General features: G+C 49.0%; 1 protein-coding gene across 1 annotated transcript in view; it reads right to left on the reverse strand.

Annotated features, from left to right (window-relative positions):
* Positions 1-15898, reverse strand: part of LOC142259935 (uncharacterized) — a 51539-nt gene extending 35641 nt beyond the window's left edge. Inside the window, exons 1-4 of the mRNA XM_075331895.1 lie at positions 15887-15898; positions 15317-15493; positions 15111-15234; positions 14962-15029 (exon numbers count right to left, since the gene is read on the reverse strand). Coding sequence (XP_075188010.1) covers positions 14962-15029; positions 15111-15234; positions 15317-15493; positions 15887-15898 — 381 coding nt within the window. The remainder of the gene's footprint in view (positions 1-14961; positions 15030-15110; positions 15235-15316; positions 15494-15886) is intronic.
* Between the last annotated feature and the right edge of the window lie 3186 nt (positions 15899-19084).

Consider the following 19084-nt stretch of genomic DNA (forward strand, 5'->3'; position numbering starts at 1 on the left):
GTCGCTCTCTCTCCCCCATGTGTAGTGCGGGGTCTGACGCTCTCTCTCCCTCATGTGTAGTGCGGGGTCTGTCGCTCTCTCCCTCATGTGTAGTGCGGGGTCTGTCGTTCTCTCTCCCTCATGTGTAGTGCGGGGTCTGTCGCTCTCTCTCTCCCTCATGTGTAGTGCGGGGTCTGTCGCTCTCTCTCTCCCTCATGTGTAGTGCGGGGTCTGTCGCTCTCTCTCCCTCATGTGTAGTGCGGGGTCTGTCACTCTCTCTCCCCCATGTGTAGTGCGGGGTCTGTCGCTCTCTCCCCCATGTGTAGTGTGGGGTTTGTCGCTCTCTCAGGGGGAGTCATTGGAGACGGTAGTAGCGGTGTCGGCGGGGGGAGGAGCGCCGGTACTCACACAGACCGAACAGGTTAAGCTGGTGTCACACATAACGACAACGACGTCGCTGCAACGTCACCATATTCTGTGACGTTGCAGCGACCTCAACAGCGACGTCGCTGTGTGTGACACATAACAACGATCAGACCCCTGCTGCGAAATCGTTGCTCGGACCTGAATGCTCCAGGTCATTTTTTGATCGCTGCTATCCCGCTGCGCCATGCTGATAAGCTGATAATCCTTTTGTTTGACACCGCAGCAGGGACGCTACGCTACGTCTGAAACCACACAACGACCGTCGACGTCGCTATGATCGCTGCTCCGTCGCTGCTTTTTATATCATGTTTGACAGCTTACTAGCGATCATCTATGGTCGCTGCTACGTCACAGAATAAGGTGACGTTGCAGCGACGCCGTTGTCGTCGTCGTTATGTGTGACCCCAGCTTTACAGGGGATAAGGGCAGCACACAGCATGACCACTGTGAAGTGCACAAAGACGTCGCTAATCTCCTCCCTCTGCTGTGGACAGCTCAGGGGGCGTCTACAGGCCACAGCGGGAGCTCTCCTGTGTTAAGTATAGAGTCGCAGCCCGACCATCAGAGTTAGTGATGGACGGTCCGGCTCTTTTTAGTGATCCGGTTCCCATGGCTCCGTTCACCAAAAAGAGCCGGATCTTTCAGCTTGTTCTCGGCTCCTTATTCTCGGCTCCTCACCTTCACCCCAGGTGAACACGTATTTAAGATTATATAAACGCCGCCAAAGCTTCGCCCACCCGCGGCTAAGCCTCACCCACTTACAAGCGGCCAATTAGATTGCTGAGTAGGCGGAGTTTAGCCGCGGGTGGGCGGGGTTTTAACTGCGAAAAGAGCCGTTTAGTGATTTCAGTGGCTCACTCTAGTGATCCGGCTCCTGTCGTTCACAGCAGGGAGCCGGATCTTTGTGTCGGATCGTTCGCGACCGACACATCACTAATCAGAGTGAATGCCCAGGGGCTGCCATAAAGGAGGCGACTGTCGTTACACAGCAAATCCATTTAATTTCATACTATTATTACTAACATAAAGAACGCGGCACCTTCCCTTTAATCCCTGCAGTTCTCGGAGGTGTCTGCCGACCGGGCCGGGATTTATCTACTTTACTGGTTTTGAAGCGGTTTTAGAATTTTTACTAATAATCACCAAGATAAAGTTCATTATCTCAGCTAGAAACAATAGAATATATCAGCTGTAATCCACACATCCGCTGTAATCCACACATGAGCTGTAATCCACACATCCGCTGTAATCCACACATCCGCTGTAATCCACACATCCGCTGTAATCCACACATCCGCTGTAATCCACACATCCGCTGTAATCCACACATCCGCTGTAATCCACCCATCGGCTGTAATCCACCCATCGGCTGTAATCCACACATCCGCTGTAATCCACACATCCGCTGTAATCCACACATGAGCTGTAATCCACACATCCGCTGTAATCCACACATCCGCTGTAATCCACACATCCGCTGTAATCCACACATCCGCTGTAATCCACACATGAGCTGTAATCCACACATCCGTTGTAATCTACACATCCGCTGTAATCCACACATCCGCTGTAATCCACATGTTAGCTATTCTACTAAAAGTGTAAAGTGATAAGAAGCTGTTACTTCCATATTAAATAAAATATACATAGGGATTTATGAGGAGGGTACTCAACTTTCCCAACAACGGTCATCCCTTACCTCTGCGGCTTGAGTCAATCTGGTCGCTCTCTAATTGACCCCTCCACGACCCCCTCCCCACTTTCCTCTGTGACCACTTGTTTACTCTGTCTATGGTCCCCACATCTGGGCTCAGCTTTGATGTAATTGAGGAGTACCGTCTAGAGATGAGCGAGGACCAAAATATTTGTAATCGCTATACTGTGAACGAGTAGCTTGTAATATTCGTGCTGAATAGCGAGTACAATGCAAATCAATGGGGAATGCGAGTAATTTCCTGCTGAACCCAACAAAGAGGTCTGGAGCCTGAGGAAGAGGCTGAAATGGATGGGAAAGTGATGAAACTGAATGGGGAGAGGCTGGAGAATGTGCTGCATGCAGACTCCTCCATCACCGGCTGTCACACTGCTCCGCTGCCTCTCATTCTTATTCCGGAGCCGCTCATTAGGCTCACACATATTCACTGATTCTCCGCATACTGGTGGTTGTGATTTATTGCAGTCAGACGCACCCCAACACCTAATGACAGCTGACTGCAACCAATCACAAACACCAGTGGGCGGGTCCATATCGTACAGTAAAATAAATAATTTAAAAACAAAAATAAAAACGGCGTGCGGTCACCCCCAATTCTGATACCCAGCCAAGATAACGCCCCACAGCTGGGGGCTGGTATTCTCACACTGGGGAGGTCTATGGTAATTAGGCTCTCCCCAGCCTAAAAATTATCAGCCAGCAGCTCTCTGTGAGCCAGGTAAAAGGCCGAGACTGTCGCATCTAATGGATGTGGCAATTCCAGGCGGCTGCAGGCTGATATTTTAGGCTGGGGGCAGCCTAATAACCATAAGCTTCCCCAGTTTGTGAATATCAGCTCCCCGCTGTGGGCTTTATCTTGGCTGGGCATCAAAATTGGGGGAACCACACACCATTTTTTAAAAATTTATTTTACTGTACGATATAGAACCACCCACCGAGCTTGTGATTGCTAGCAGTCAGAAAGTTGTCACTCAGCATGGGGGCGCGTCCGACTGCAACCAATCACAGAAGCCGGTGAAAGAGCTGCCGCGGGAGTTGTGTTACAGCCGACCCGGTCATCGGTGAGTATGAAGCGCTTGCTCTTAAGCCTGCTTTACATGGTACGATCGATTGTGCGATTTCACAATCGATCGTACCCGCCCCCGTCCTTTCTGCGTCACGGGCAAGTCGCTGCCCGTGTCGCACAAAGTCAGTAACCCCCGTCACACATACTTACCTCTCGTGCGACCTCGCTGTGGGCGGCGAACGTCCACTTCCTGAAGTGGGAGGGACGTTCGGCGTCACAGCGACGTCACACGGCCGCCGGCCAATAGAAGCGGAGGGGCGGAGATGAGCAGGATGTAAACATCCCGCCCACCTCCTTCCTTCCACATAGAGCCGGCGGCGGCCGCGGGAGGCAGGTGAGCTGCTCATCGTTCCCGTGGTGTCACACGGAGCGGCGTGTGCTACCACGGAAACGATGATCAACTAAAATAAACGATATTATGGAACCTAGCGACCAGTACACGACTCACGATTTGTGAGCGATACTGCGTCGCTAGGAGGTGTCACACAGGCCGGCATCGCCAGCGATGCCAGATGTGCGTCACAAAAACCGTGACCCCGACGATCTATCGCACGATAGATTGTCTGGTGTAAAGCAGCCTTTACCCTTTGCGCCGTATTCTGGTCCCCATACACTTTATATGGGGAGCAGCATCTGTCCAGATACCAGCGATCAATCCCCCGCCGACCCAGAGTCAGAGGGGATTGATCTGCCAGTTCTCCGAAATGCAGTGACAAAAAGCAAAAAGAATGGACATGCTGCATCTTTGTGGTCACCTCAAAGATGCAACAAAAAAATAAAAAATAAAAAAACACAACCCTGCAACGGAAAGGCTTTTATAGACCCTATGACGCTGCGTGGCCAGCCAATCACAGTAATGGCAGAACCAAGATGGCCGCGGCATTACTGTTCTTGGATAAGAAGTCGAGCACGTTTATTGGCTACAAATCAGGCGCTATATCTTCTGGGCGGGACAAACAAATATTGCGAGGTGAATACACAAAAACTTGCAATGTAACGAGTAACCCGAATACCGTATTACTATCCGTGCGAGTAGCGAATAGTAACGAATATACTCGCTTATCACTAGTACCGTCCTCTTCCTCTGGGTCACACCTGAGCGCACTTCTAATAAATTTTGTATCTAATCTGCTTGTGCATCTATACGTGTTCTATAATGAATTAGACCAGAACTGAACCAGAAGGGAACTGGATCCACAGTCACTGTAAACCTCCCTGTTGCTCTTCACCTTCACTCCTATACACTGTGTTCCAAATTATTATGCAAAAAATATTTTTTCATATTTTCCTAAATTAACTTTATGAATTGCAGTCAGTTATTTTCCAGGTATCTACTATTCGAGTATAATTGAAATGTTTTTGATCAAACTGCCTATGAAAACAATATATTTTTAAAAAATAATAAACACTCAAAATGCATGTTCCAAATTCTTATGCACAGCAGAGTTTTCAACCTTTTTATTTTGAAAAACAAAATGGTGAATTGTGAAATTCTAAGCATTATCAGCTTATTACAAAATGAAATCAAACAGTTTTCAAGTCAAAACTTAATTCTAGGTGATGTTACATTGGCACATAGGACCCCTTGTTCGAAAGAAGCTTCTGAACTCTCTCGTCCATTGATTTTGTCAGTTTTTGGATGGTTTGTGCTTCAATTGTTCTGCATGTGGACAGAATACCCTTCCACAGCTGTTGCTTAGATGTGAACTGCCTCCTGCCATCATAGACACTCCTTTTGATGATGCTCCAGAGGTGCTCAATGGGGTTGAGGTCAGGGGAAGATGGTGGCCACTCCATAAGTTTGTCCTCTTTTATGCCCATAGCAGCCAGAGATGCAGATGTGTTTTTTGCAGCATGAGACGGTGCATTATCATGCATGAAAATGATCTTGCTGCGGAATGCACGGTTCTTCCTCCTGAACCATGGCAGGAAGTCCTGTTTTAGAAACTCCGCATAGATTATGGAGTTCATTTTTAACCCTTCAGGGATCCTAAAGGGGCCAACAATCTCTCTCCCCATGATTCCAGCCCAAAATATCACTCCACCTCCTCCTTGTTGGCGCATTAGCCGTGTTTTCATGGGGTGTCCATCAACCAGCCATCCTCCACTCCATCCATCTGGACCATCGAGCGTTGCACAGCACTCATCGGTGAACAAAACAGTTTGGCCGGTGTCCCACTTGCGATTACCGCGCGTATATCTCGCGCGTGTTTCACGGTGCAACACCCGTCACAGACTCACACGCTGCTCATAGGAGCAGGTCAATTGCATGCATCTCTATGCAGCCGACCTGCTCCTGTGAGCAGCGTGTGAGTCTGTGACGGGTGTTGCACCGTGAAACACGCGCGAGATATACACGCGGTAATCGCAAGTGGGACACCGGCCTTTGGAAGTCAGTCTTTATGTATCGTTTGGCCCACTGGAGCAGTTTCTGCTTGTGTGCAGTGGATAGAGGTGGTCAACAGGATGGCTTAAGCACAGCTGCAAACGTCTGAAGGACCCTGCATCTTGTTGTTCGGGGGACGTTGGAGGCTCCAGCAGCTTCAAAAACTTGTCTGCTGCTATGACAAGGCATTTTAGCAGCTGCTCTTTTAACCTGACGCAATTGCCTGTTGGAAAGAGTCCTCAATTTTTCCTTATCAGCATGCACACGCGTGTGCTGTGGATCAGCTACATACTTCTTGATTGTGTGATGATCACGATGAAGTGTCTTGGCAATGTTGATTGTAGTCATGCCTTGACCTAAATACTCCACAATTTGTTGCTTCTCAGCAGCGACACATCCTTTTTCTTTCCCATTTTGGCAAAAAATGTAGCTGCTTAATAATGTGGAACATCCTTCTTAAGTAATCTTGCCTTTATTTGGACACACCGAACGCCAAACTAATGTGCACAGGTCTCTGCAATTGCTTTCAGTGATATAAAGAGCCCTGACACCATCACCAGCAATGAGTTCAAATGACAAACAAAACATTTCTAACCTTATCACTCCTAAACTCTTTTTGCATAATAATTTGGAACACAGTGTAATTCTTCACCTCCTACTTTCCCCCCAATCCCTATGCCCAGTAATGACCTGGTCATCTTCCCCTCCATCCTCCCCACACATCTCAATAGAAGCCACGACAAAGGTGTCACAGACTGCAATAATGCAAGATCAATGCAGCACACTGAAAACTACACCATCTCCTAGTGTTTACAGTCAGCAACCGGGGTGGAAACATCATTCCATATCTACGAGTAGTTCATCTTGATAAAAGTTAGGCGGTCTGCACTTTCAGGGGACAGCCGGATGCTCTTATGTGTCATGATGCCACCAGCAGCGCTGAAGACACCTCCTGAAAGAACGCTGGCTGCCGGGCATGACAAAACCTCCAAGGCGTGACTGACGAGCTCAGGCCACTCTTCCATTTTTGAAGACCGAAATGCAAAAAATTGTCAGTCCTACCCCTAGTGGCATCAATATTGATCTCTAGATACTCCTGCATCATCCTCTCCAGTCGCTTACTATGTGTCCTCTGTTCTGCTGGTGCATGGATGGTCTAAAAAAACATGTGCCGAACCTCACAGAAAGTGCTTCTGCCACTTAAACTGAGCTAAAAGTTCGGCAATAACGACTCGATGTTCCCGGGTTTCAAAGTCTAAAAAAGCAACGCGCACACCGTCTTGGGAACACCACTCTAAAGATTGTGTACAAGTTGGTTTTGATACTCCAGCATGCTTCACTTTCCAGAGTCAGAAGCAACTGGCAAAATGTACTCTTGTACCGTGGATCTAAACCATCCAAGTAGTCAGCACAATTTCTAATATTAACAATTCGGGAATCATGTTCAGATTCAGAGTGCAGCAAGAAGGCGCTCATGTGTCGGACACTTCCGTAAGGTACAAGTCGATGGTGTGTTGGTGCCGAGGTAACCTTCAAGCTTGCTTCCTCCGTCCTGTGCGACCAGCCACGGACAACAGAGGAGGGGATAAATATCTTGTTCATCTCCTGACTGTTGCGCGCCCATCACCTCTTCTTCCTCTATTTGTTCCTTGGTTCCTGCACCTTCATTAACAGTTTTTTTCGTACCATGAGACCTCCTCGATTGCTGAACTCTGCCCTCTCATGTCACCTCGCCTGCGCGACGACAGTCTGGACCTTAGAGATATTAGTTTCCCTTCTACATCCTTCTCTGCTTCCTCCTCTGTTACCATTACATCCTCCCGTAGACTATTCAAAGTGTGCTGCAGCATGTAGACCACCGAAATAGTGATGGGAAGGACGTCATTATCAGCGGTAACCATCTTAGTAGCCATTCTTAAACTCTACAAAAGGATGCAGAGGTCCTTCATCTGTGCCCACTCTGTAAACATGATTTACCCCACGACCGGACTGTGTTGGTCCAGGCTATGCCTCATGACCTACTGCCCCAAGGCTCATCGCTGTTGCACCAGTCACTGCAACATATGCAGAGTGGAATCCCACATCAATCGGTTAACCGGTAGGCCAAAAAACCTCTGTTGGGATACAAATCCATTAACTACGGTGTGTGAACGGCGAAAGTGAGCACACAGCGACCATGTCTTCTGCAGCAGCGCATCCAGGCTGGGATAATGGCCTAGAAACTGCTGTACAACCAAATTGAGGACATGAGCCATGCAGGGCACATGTGTGAGGTTGCTCTGGTGCAGTTTAAGACCGCCACCAGTTTTGCACCATTATTGCACACTGCCTTCCCTGGCTCCAGGTTCAGTGGAGACAGCGAATGCTGAAACTCGGCCTGGACAGCTGTCCACAACTCTTCAGCTGTGTGACTGTGTTGTCAAATGCATTTTAACTTGCACACTGCCTGACTGCGTTGAGCCCTGGCAGTCCTGTATGGAGGAAGGGTGCTCTCTGAACTGTTGGAACACGTGTTACATTAATGTACGGTTGAGGGCGCAGGTGGAGGCCCTAAAAGAGGTGGAGGAAGTGTGGCGCCCTGGACAAGCCAGGGGCCACAGAGCACAACACCTACACACCCCACACTCCCGGTCAGGCACACCGAAGTCAGACACAAAACCCTTGTTGCCTTCCTCCAGGGGCTGATGATCACACCAGGGGGTGGGCCAGGCGGTTGGTCCCGCCCACCGAGGAGTTCACAGTCCTGGAGGCGGGAAAACCAGGCAGATCAGTTTAGACAGTGGAAGTGAAAGGAGTAAAGTGGCAAAGGAGCAGCCTGAAGTTGGTCCGGGTGTGTGGCCCGAACGGATCAGCGAGGTTGGCAGACGGTGGTGACCGTCTGCAGAAGTGGCCTATCGGAGCTTGCCGTAGGGACCGTGGACGGGCGGTGGCCCGGCAGTGCCGGACCGGTACGCGAAGAGAAGCCAGCACCATCTGGCAGGGGCTTGCGGACCCCGGCAAGGCTAGGAGTCGCCGTGAATTTGCCGAATTCATTGGTGAAGGGGACCTTCTGGGTTTCCCAGTGGCCAGGTCCCGACAGAGGGCGGCAGTCCAGCCGAGGGAGGGAGACGCCGCCACCGCCAAGGCAACCGTTTCCCAGGGCCAGAGCCTGCGGGCAAAAGGGGCTCCTCCAGCCCATATCCAAGCTGGGGAGCGGCCGTCTGTGGGACCCGTCCATCCGGCCGTGTGTTTTGCCGAGAACTGTGTCCTCATCATTGGCTGAGTGAGTGCCACCGTGCCGTGCGGCACAGCGCTGCCCCCGCGACCCTGCACCTCACCAGGCCCTGTAGCCCGCCTGCCATCCATCCCTACCCCCATCACCGGGCCCCGGGACAACCAACCCCCTACCCACGGAGGGGAGAACTAACAACAAAGCTGCTCCCTGTCACCGCTCCCGGGATCCCCGTCTAGAGCAGCGGTGGTGTCACCAATATCACCGCAACCGTGGGTGGCGTCACGGACAATAACCAAATCCCCACAATCAATCCCCATCCCTTTTCACTCACGGGCAAGGAACGCCGCTCGAGTCCCCGGGATCCGGCCCACCGCTCGAGCCACCACCGAGCGGCAGCGGCAGCAGTAGCCGGACCCGAGCAGTGGGAAAGCGCAGCGTTCCCTCCTCCGCCCGCGACAGAAGCAGAAGCAGTGGAGGAAGTGATAGATACAGAGGTTTATCCCACAAGCCTTGGAGATTCCAGGATTTGTGGAGCAGCCCCTTGCCCCAGCAGCCACCAGAATCACCCAGTGAGCGAGACGTGACACCCCTGGCCACGCTTGCTCGTCCAGGTGTCAGTGGTGAAATGCACCCTGGCAGTCACAGAGTCTTCCAGGGAACAGGCAATGTTTCCTGCGACACACTGGTCTGGTTCTGGCACAGCTTTATTAGAGAAATATTTTCAACTGGAGGACTGGGACGGCCATCAACTTTCAGAAACCGACTCTGTCCACAAGGTGAAAAGGCTGTATTTCAATGTCCGACAAGCTGATGGACTGTGACGGAGGCCTAGGCGGAGATGTTATGGTGGGTTGAGAAAGATGTGGTTGGCTCTGTATCTGACATCCGTCAAAAGCACCTGGCATGTCCATTTCCGTAACAGGTGATAGGCTCTCACTCACCCTGACTGTGGCGGGAACACAAGTGGAGGCTCTGCGGCCGGAGACCTGTGTGAGAACACTTGCCACGGTAATGGAGGAGGCAGAAGCAGCAGACACAGTTGATGTGGTGGCCGGTAGTAAGCAAGGTGTTTTAGTGCAGTAAAATTCACAGAATAACTCATGTAGGTTGTGGATGTGCAGTTTCATTCAGGTAGTAGTCAAATTATTGGAATTTCTGCCTCTACTGAGTCGTTTTTTTGTTTTTTTTAAGAAAGTTGGCAGATAATGTAAGCTGGGTCATTCTTTGCAATCTCAAAAAAAAAAAAAGCCCAGACTAGGCAACCCCTCCTACGAACTGCATACCCACAGCCTGAGGTTTTCGCTGAGAATGAAGCACATGGTGTGGTTGCATTACTACGAGTTTGCTCGGAAAGCGGCAGCGTAACCTCCTCGTCTTCCTCCTCTCCTGAGCTACTTGGCTGCATGTCTCTGGGTTCACACCAAGTGGAATCTACAACTACAACCTCATCATTATCCTCGCTGTTGTCCCATTCCTCGCCCGTGAGTCATTCTTCCTCCTATTCCTGCCTTCACAGCACAGTACATTAAGCGTGCTCCTCAGGTATCCGAGTATCAACATCATCACCTCCAGCCCTGGAGGATAACGTCTGTTGACGAGGGTCTGGATCATGCTCGGACACAATTTCGTCCGGGCCCGGTTCCAATTGACAAAGATTTTGGGCATCAGTGCAGATGCTTTCCTCCTCTTGAGTCTCAGAATCTTTGGAACAAACCTTTGATAGAATGTGTGAACAGCTCTGCAGACTCGCTCATCTGTGATTCCCCACAGTCACTGGATGGTTGGAGAGTTGTGACGCGGGGAGAACAAGAGTAATTGGGGTGCCACCTCCGAAGACTGTACTGTGTGTGATGTTGAGGAAGAGGAGGAGAGGCCACTTGATGCAGAGCTTGCTGTCCACTGTAGCACATGTTCTATCTGGCCCTCATCTACAAGTCATACCATTGTGAGGCTACCAAAGAAAAGGAGCGGCGTAGCCCGCCCGGTAACAGAAGCTGTCAGCTGTCTTTGGATAAGACATGCCCGTGTTTGTTCAGTAGAGCTTGCAGGAACATTAGCACCTGCCCTATGTACACCTCAAACACCACGCCTATGCCCCCTTCCACCACAATTGTGGGATTAATTACTCATGTTTAATGTATCTTTCCCCTCTTTTAACCCCTTCACCCCCGGCCACTAAAACACCCTAATGACCGGGCCATTTTTTGCAATTCTGATCAGTGTCACTTTGACAGGTTATAACTCTGGAACGCTTCAATGGATCCTGGCGATTCTGAGATTGTTTTTTCGTGACATATTGTACTTCATGTCAGTCGTAAATTTAGGCCGATATTTTTTGCGTTTATTTGTGAAAATTTAGGAAATTTTGCGAAAATTTTGAAAATTTCGCAATTTTCAAACTTTGAAAATGTATGCCCAGAAATCTGAGAGATATGTCACACAAGATAGTTACTAAATAACATTTCCCACTTCGTCTTCTTTACATCAGCGCAATTTTCGAAACAAAATTTTTTTTCATTAGGAAGTTAGAAGCTGTCAAAGTTCATCAGCAATTTCTCATTTTTCCAACAAAATTTACAAAATAATTTTTTTTAGGGACCACATCACATTTGAAGTGACTTTAAGAGGTCGAGGTGACAAAAAATACCCAAAAGACACCATTCTAAAAACTGCACCCCTCACACTGCTCAAAACCACATCCAAGAAGTTTATTAACCCTTTAGGTGCTTCACAGGAACCAAAGCAATGTGGAAGGAAAATAATGAAAATTTTACTTTTTAACACAAAAATGTTACTTTAGCCATAAAATTTTCATTTTCACAAGGGAGAAAAGAGAAAGTGCACCATACAATTTATTGTGCATTTTCTCCTGAGTACGTTGATACCCCATATGTGGTAAAAATCAATTGTTTGGGCGCACGGCAGAGGTCGAAAGGGAAGGAGCACCATTTGAATTTTTGAACGCAAAATTAGCTGCACTCATTAGTGGACGCCATGACGGATTTGAAGACCCCCCTGAGGTGCCTAAACAATGGACTTCCCCCGATAAGTTACCCCATTTTGGAAAATAGAGCTCTCAAATAATTTTTCTAGATTTTTGGTGAGCACTTTGAACCCCTGGGGGCTTCACAAAAGTTTATAATGTTGAGCCGTGAAAAGAAAAAAATTTTTTTACCACAATACTGTTGCTTCAACTAGGAATATTTTTTTTCACAAGGCTATCAGGAAAAAATGCACCATAAAATGTATTGTGCATTTTCTCCTGAGTACGCAGATACCTCATATGTGGTGGAAATCAACTGTTTGGGCACATGGCAGGACTCAGAAGGCAAGGAGCGCCATTTGAATTTTTGAGTGCAAAATTAGCTGGACTCATTAGCAGACGCCATGTCGGGTTTGAAGACCCCCTGAGGTACCTAAACAATGGAGCTCCCCCAAAAGTGACCCCATTTTGGAAACTAGGCCCCTCAAGGAGTTTATCTAGATGTTTAGCGAGCCCCAAGGGGCTCCACAGAAGTTGATAATGTTGAGCCATGAATACATTTTTTTTTTCACAACAAAACTGTTACTTGAACCAGGTAGCTTTTTTTTCACAAGGGTATCAGGAAAAAATACACCAAGAAATTTATAGTGCATTTTTTCCTGAGTACGACGATACTTCATATGTGGTGGAAAGTAATTGTTTGGGCGCATGGCGGGGCTCAGAAGAGAAGGAGCACCATTTGACAGCAAAATTGGTTGGAATCATTAACTGAAGTAATGTTGCATTTGGAGACCCCCTGAGGTGCCTAAACAATGGAGCTCCCCCACAAGTGACCCCATTTTGGAAACTAGACCCCTCAAGGAGTTTATCAAGATGTTTAGCGAGCCCCTTGTACCCCCAGGGGCTCCACAGAAGTTGATAACGTTGAACCGTGAAAATTATTTTTTTTTTTTACCACAAAATTTTTGCATCAACCAGGTAGCTTTTTTTTTTTTTACAACGGTACCAGGAAAAACTGCACCATAAAATATATTGTGCAATTTTTCCTGAGTACGTAGATACCTCATACGTGGTTGAAAGTAATTGTTTGGCCGCATAGCGGGGCTCAGAAGAGAAGGAACGCCATTTGACTTTTCAAACGCACAGACGCAGTGTACTGATCGGCCGCTGCAGGACGCACAGTCGGATGAGATCCAAAAAGCGTCGGGGATACGGAAAAAATAAAAATCACGCCAAAAATTGAGCAGGGATGCCGATCCGTTATGTGCATCCCTGATCAGCGCTCGCCGGGACGCGCGGACAGATACGATACAAAAAGCATCGAGAATACAGAAAAAAAAAATGTCCCGCCGAAAACTGACCACGGATGCAGATACGTTATCTGCATCCCTAATCAGCGCTCTGCGGGACGCACAGACGGATGAGGTGTAAAAATGGACAGGGGATACAGAAAAAAAAAAAAATTATACTCACAGTACCCAGAGGATTAGCAGGAGGATCACTGACCAGAAGAACTGCAGGAGGAACAGAAGGCAGCAAGATGGACAGCTTTACAGGAGCAGCAGGCAGGACGTTGGACAGATCAGCAGAAGACCCAGGAAGAACCCAGCGATGGAGGCAGATGTGATTGGGCCAGTGAAGACCTCTGACGACCCGGTGAAGGCAGGTAAGAGGACGTCGGGGGGGGGGAGCAGAGGGGGAGGGGGATGGGGGAGAGGGATACCGGAGAACAGAGGCAGAAGGAAGGAAGCAGAATAGAGATCACAGGGGAGGCAGGCAGATCGCGGAGGGAGCAGATCGGGATGTCGGGGGGCAGATCGGGGAGTGGGGGGGCAGATCGCGGGTGGGCACGGGCAGGGGCCATCGCGGGAGCGCGCAGAAGCTGCAAGGTGAGCACAATACTCATGTGGAGCCGAAGCGGCGGTAACATCAGCGGCAGCAGCAGCAGCAGTGGTGGCGTGGTACCACAGGTACCAGCCAGTGCACGCTGCAGACATGTTGGGGGAGGGCTCGCAGACCAGCACAGGCCTGGGGAGGGCGGCCACCTGCAGATCAGACCGCCCCACTGCACACTGATTGGAGCGATTGCGCGTCATAGCACGATGGCTCCAATCAGTGCTGCAGGGGCTGGGGGCGACATGTTAGAGCTCCAGCTATGATGTGCTGCAGCTGCTACAGCACCTCATAGCCGGATCTCACAGTACCGCACTAATTCAGGCATTATTTTTGCCAAAATCAGTGCAAACGATGTGGTTGGCGGTTCAGATTTGAACAGCCAATCACATCGATTGTCGATGGGGGGTGGCGATGGCACCCCCCCTGGGGTCAAGCAAAGGTCCCCTGCTGTAAGAAACAGCAGGGGACATAATTTGAAAGCCGTTGCTATGGCCACGGCAATCAAATGAAGTTTAGGCCGTAAAATTACGTCCCTGGTCGTTAAGTCACGTTAAAATAGGACGTAATTTTACTGCCCGCGGTCGTGAAGGGGTTAACGGACCCTTTAATGCCTGGCACATACCTTGCCTTCAGTCCAATTCCCACACAAAGGCCCGGGAGGCCAAGCATTTCCCCTGTTTTGGATTGTTAGCTCTTAAACAGAGTGGATAAGAGGACCACTTTCATTTCTACTATTGATATGAGGGTGCCAAGGCTCTTTATGAGTGGTGTATGTTAGATACCCGCAACAGATCATTCCATGCGATATATGTTATCCCACAACCAATTGAGTCCTTGAGAAAGACCAAAGATTATGGTCGAAACGTCGGACCTGTCAATTTGTCGTTGCTATGGCCACGGCAATCAAATGAACTTTAGGCAGTAAAGTTACGTCCCTGGTCGTTAAGTCACGTTAAAATAGGACGTAATTTTACTGCCCGCGGTCGTGAAGGGGTTAAGCAGCTGTTTCACAACCCGAGGCCCACACCTGTGTCACCTAAATTAATAATCAGTATTTACATGATGAAATGTCAATATGGGGCTGGACCACGGATTTGCAATCTCCATTTACATGATGAAATAGCAATTTTTGGCTGGACCACAGATTTTGTATGTGAGGTCTGTGGTCAGCTGTGATCCTGCCGTCTCCACCGCTCTCATTACACAAGTATAAAACATCTAATACTGGAGGAGAAAACAAGACTGAACACAAGGAGGTCACAGCCGTCTACACCTCATAGGGGAGATCTCCATCTACCTGAGGATCCTGTGGAGGAGGAGGAGGAGCGGGACATCTCTCTGGGGTCGTCCTCGTACTGGAGAGACCTGCAGGAGACACAGACAGGACGGACATCATTATTACATACAGATAATTATAGGCCGGGTGTATTCAGTCCTGTCTATTACCTGGTGATGTGCGGGGCTGGGGCTCCTCCATCATCACCTCCTTGTACCGCTCCTTGTGTCGTTCTAGATACTCCCACTCCTCCATGGAGAAATAGACGCTGACGTCCTGACACCGTATAGGAACCTGACAACACAATGATACCGTCATCACCCAGAATCCTCCAGTGCCGTCCTGTATAATGTCCCAGCATTCCCAGCAGTGTCACCTCTCCAGTCAGCAGCTCAAGCATCTTGTGGGTGAGTTCTAGGATCTTCTGGTCATTGATGTCCTCATGTATCCGGGGGTGAGGTGGAGGCCCCGGGATTGGGCTCAGGGTTCCTCCCCGTCCTTCAGACACAGGGGCCTGACAGCGATCACTAGAGGTCTTCACTACTGTGTAATCCTGAGTGTGGAGACATTAATAATATCACTACAGACATTTCCAGAGTCCATCACCTCCCCGGTCATATCCTCTGTTATCCCCATAGATAATGATGTAATGTGACGACATCAGAACCTCTCACCTCCCCGGTCATATCCTCTGTTATCCCCATAGATAATGATGTATTGTGACGACATCAGAACCTCTCACCTCCCCGGTCATATCCTCTGTTATTCCCATAGATAATGATGTAATGTGATGACATCAGAGCCTCTCACCTCCCCGGTCATATCCTCTGTTATTCCCATAGATAATGATGTAATGTGATGACATCAGAACTTCTCACCTCCCCGGTCATATCCTCTGTTATTCCCATAGATAATGATGTAATGTGACGACATCAGAACTTCTCACCTCCCCGGTCATATCCTCTGTTATTCCCATAGATAATGATGTAATGTGATGACATCAGAGCCTCTCACCTCCCCGGTCATATCCTCTGTTATTCCCATAGATAATGATGTAATGTGATGACATCAGAACCTCTCACCTCCCCGGTCATATCCTCTGTTATTCCCATAGATAATGATGTAATGTGATGACATCAGAACCTCTCACCTCCCCAGTCATATCCTCTGTTATTCCCATAGATAATGATGTAATGTGATGACATCAGAACCTCTCACCTCCCCGGTCATATCCTCTGTTATTCCCATAGATAATGATGTAATGTGATGACATCAGAACCTCTCACCTCCCCGGTCATATCCTCTGTTATCCCCATAGATAATGATGTAATGTGATGACATCAGAGCCTCTCACCTCCCCGGTCATATCCTCTGTTATTCCCATAGATAATGATGTATTGTGATGACATCAGAGCCTCTCACCTCCCCGGTCATATCCTCTGTTATTCCCATAGATAATGATGTAATGTGATGACATCAGAGCCTCTCACCTCCCCGGTCATATCCTCTGTTATTCGCATAGATAATGATGTATTGTGATGACATCAGAACCTCTCACCTCCCCGGTCATATCCTCTGTTATTCCCATAGATAATGATGTAATGTGATGACATCAGAACCTCTCACCTCCCCGGTCATATCCTCTGTTATTCCCATAGATAATGATGTAATGTGATGACATCAGAGCCTCTCACCTCCCCGATCATATCCTCTGTTATCCCCATAGATAATGATGTAATGTGATGACATCAGAACCTCTCACCTCCCCGGTCATATCCTCTGTTATTCCCATAGATAATGATGTAATGTGATGACATCAGAGCCTCTCACCTCCCTGGTCATATCCTCTGTTATTCCCATAGATAATGATGTAATGTGATGACATCAGAACCTCTCACCTCCCCGGTCATATCCTCTGTTATCCCCATAGATAATGATGTAATGTGATGACATCAGAACCTCTCACCTCCCCGGTCATATCCTCTGTTATCCCCATAGATAATGATGTAATGTGATGACATCAGAACCTCTCACCTCCCCGGTCAAATCCTCTGTTATTCCTATAGATAATGATGTAATGTGATGACATCAGAGCCTCTCACCTCCCCGGTCATATCCTCTGTTATTCCCATAGATAATGATGTAATGTGATGACATCACAGCCTCTCACCTCCCCGGTCATATCCTCTGTTATTCCCATAGATAATGATGTAATGTGATGACATCAGAGCCTCTCACCTCCCCGGTCATATCCTCTGTTATCCCCATAGATAATGATGTAATGTGATGACATCAGAACCTCTCACCTCCCCGGTCATATCCTCTGTTATTCCCATAGATAATGATGTAATGTGATGACATCAAAACCTCTCACCTCCCCGGTCATATCCTCTGTTATCCCCATAGATAATGATGTAATGTGATGACATCAGAGCCTCTCACCTCCCCGGTCATATCATCTGTTATTCCCATAGATAATGATGTAATGTGATGACATCAGAACCTCTCACCTCCCCGGTCAAATCCTCTGTTATTCCTATAGATAATGATGTAATGTGATGACATCAGAGCCTCTCACCTCCCCGGTCATATCCTCTGTTATTCCCATAGATAATGATGTAATGTGATGACATCACAGCCTCTCACCTCCCCGGTCATATCCTCTGTTATTCCCATAGATAATGATGTAATGTGATGACATCAGAGCCTCTCACCTCCCCGGTCATATCCTCTGTTATCCCCATAGATAATGATGTAATGTGATGACATCACAGCCTCTCACCTCTCCAGTAAGATGGAAGATTATCTCCAGATTCAGGCTGAATATCTTCTCCATAATTTTGTTTTTCTCCTTATTCATCATTTATGGGTCAATCAGAAAAATAAAAAGAAAACAGAGAATCCTTTATTGTAATGAGGATGAAATGATGTTAAAAAAAATCAACATTTGTGAAGATAATAAGGGGAAATCATTTGAGGCAATAAATTGTAGGTATAGTCTTTAGTCCTCTCTGCCGGCACCGACTGAATCTGATCTGAGGAGACTGTGCAGTAGATCGGGCGATTGCAACACTCCTGGTCCTATAATTGTCCAGCTTTAAAGGAGTTAATCATAAATCGTGTTTCGCTCTCCCCCCTCCCCCCGTGTAGTGCGGGGTCTGTCGCTCTCTCTCCCTCATGTGTAGTGCGGGGTCTGTCGCTCTCTCTTTCCCCCATGTGTAGTGCGGGGTCTGTCGCTCTCTCTCCCCTTGTGTAGTGCGGGGTCTGTCGCTCTCTCTCCCCCATGTGTAGTGCGGGGTCTGTCGCTCTCTCCCCCATGTGTAGTGCGGGGTCTCTCACTCTCTCCACCCCCCATGTGTAGTGCTGGGTCTGTCGCTCTCTCCCATCCCCCCCCCTGGTTTGTAGTACCGGGTCTCTCGCTCTCCGCCCCCCACCCCGTGTGTAGTGCCGAGTCTGTCACTCTCTCCCCCTTGTGTAGTGCCGGGTTTGTCGCTCTCTCTTGCTCTCCCCTGCCATGTGTAGTGCCAGGCCTATCGCTCTCTCCCCCTCCATGTGTAGTGTCGGATCTGTCGCTCTCTCTCCTTCCCCATGTGTAGTGCCGGGTCTGCCGCTCTCTCTCGGCCTCCCCAAGTTGCTGTACCGGGTCTGTCGCTCTTTCTCTTCCCCAATGTGTAGCGTCAAGTCTGTCGCTCTACCACCCCCATGTGTAGTGCCAGGTCTGTCGCTCTCTCTTGCTCGCCCCCGCATGTGTAGTGCCTGTTTGTCGCTCTCCCCTCCCCATCTGTAGTGCAGGGTCTGTTGCTCTCTCTCGCTCCCCCCCATGTGTAGTGCGGGGTCTGTCTCTCTCTCCCATGTGTAGTGCAGGGTCTGTCGCTCTCTCTCCTCCATGTGTAGTGCGGGGTCTGTTGCTCTCCCCTCCCCATGTGTAGTGTCGGGTTTGTCGCTCTCTCTCCCCATGTGTAGTGCCGGGTCTGTCACTCTCTCTCCCCATGTGTAGTGCCGGGTCTGTCGCTCTCTCTCCCCCCCATGTGTAGTGCCGGGTCTGTCGCGCTCTCCCCCCCTATGTGTAGTGTGGGGTCTGTCGCTCTCTCTCCCTCATGTGTAGTGCGGGGTCTGTCGCTCTCTCCTCCATGTGTAGTGTCGG

This window comes from Anomaloglossus baeobatrachus, chromosome 1 (genome assembly GCF_048569485.1).
Source record: "Anomaloglossus baeobatrachus isolate aAnoBae1 chromosome 1, aAnoBae1.hap1, whole genome shotgun sequence".
In the NCBI taxonomy this organism is placed as follows: domain Eukaryota; kingdom Metazoa; phylum Chordata; class Amphibia; order Anura; family Aromobatidae; genus Anomaloglossus; species Anomaloglossus baeobatrachus.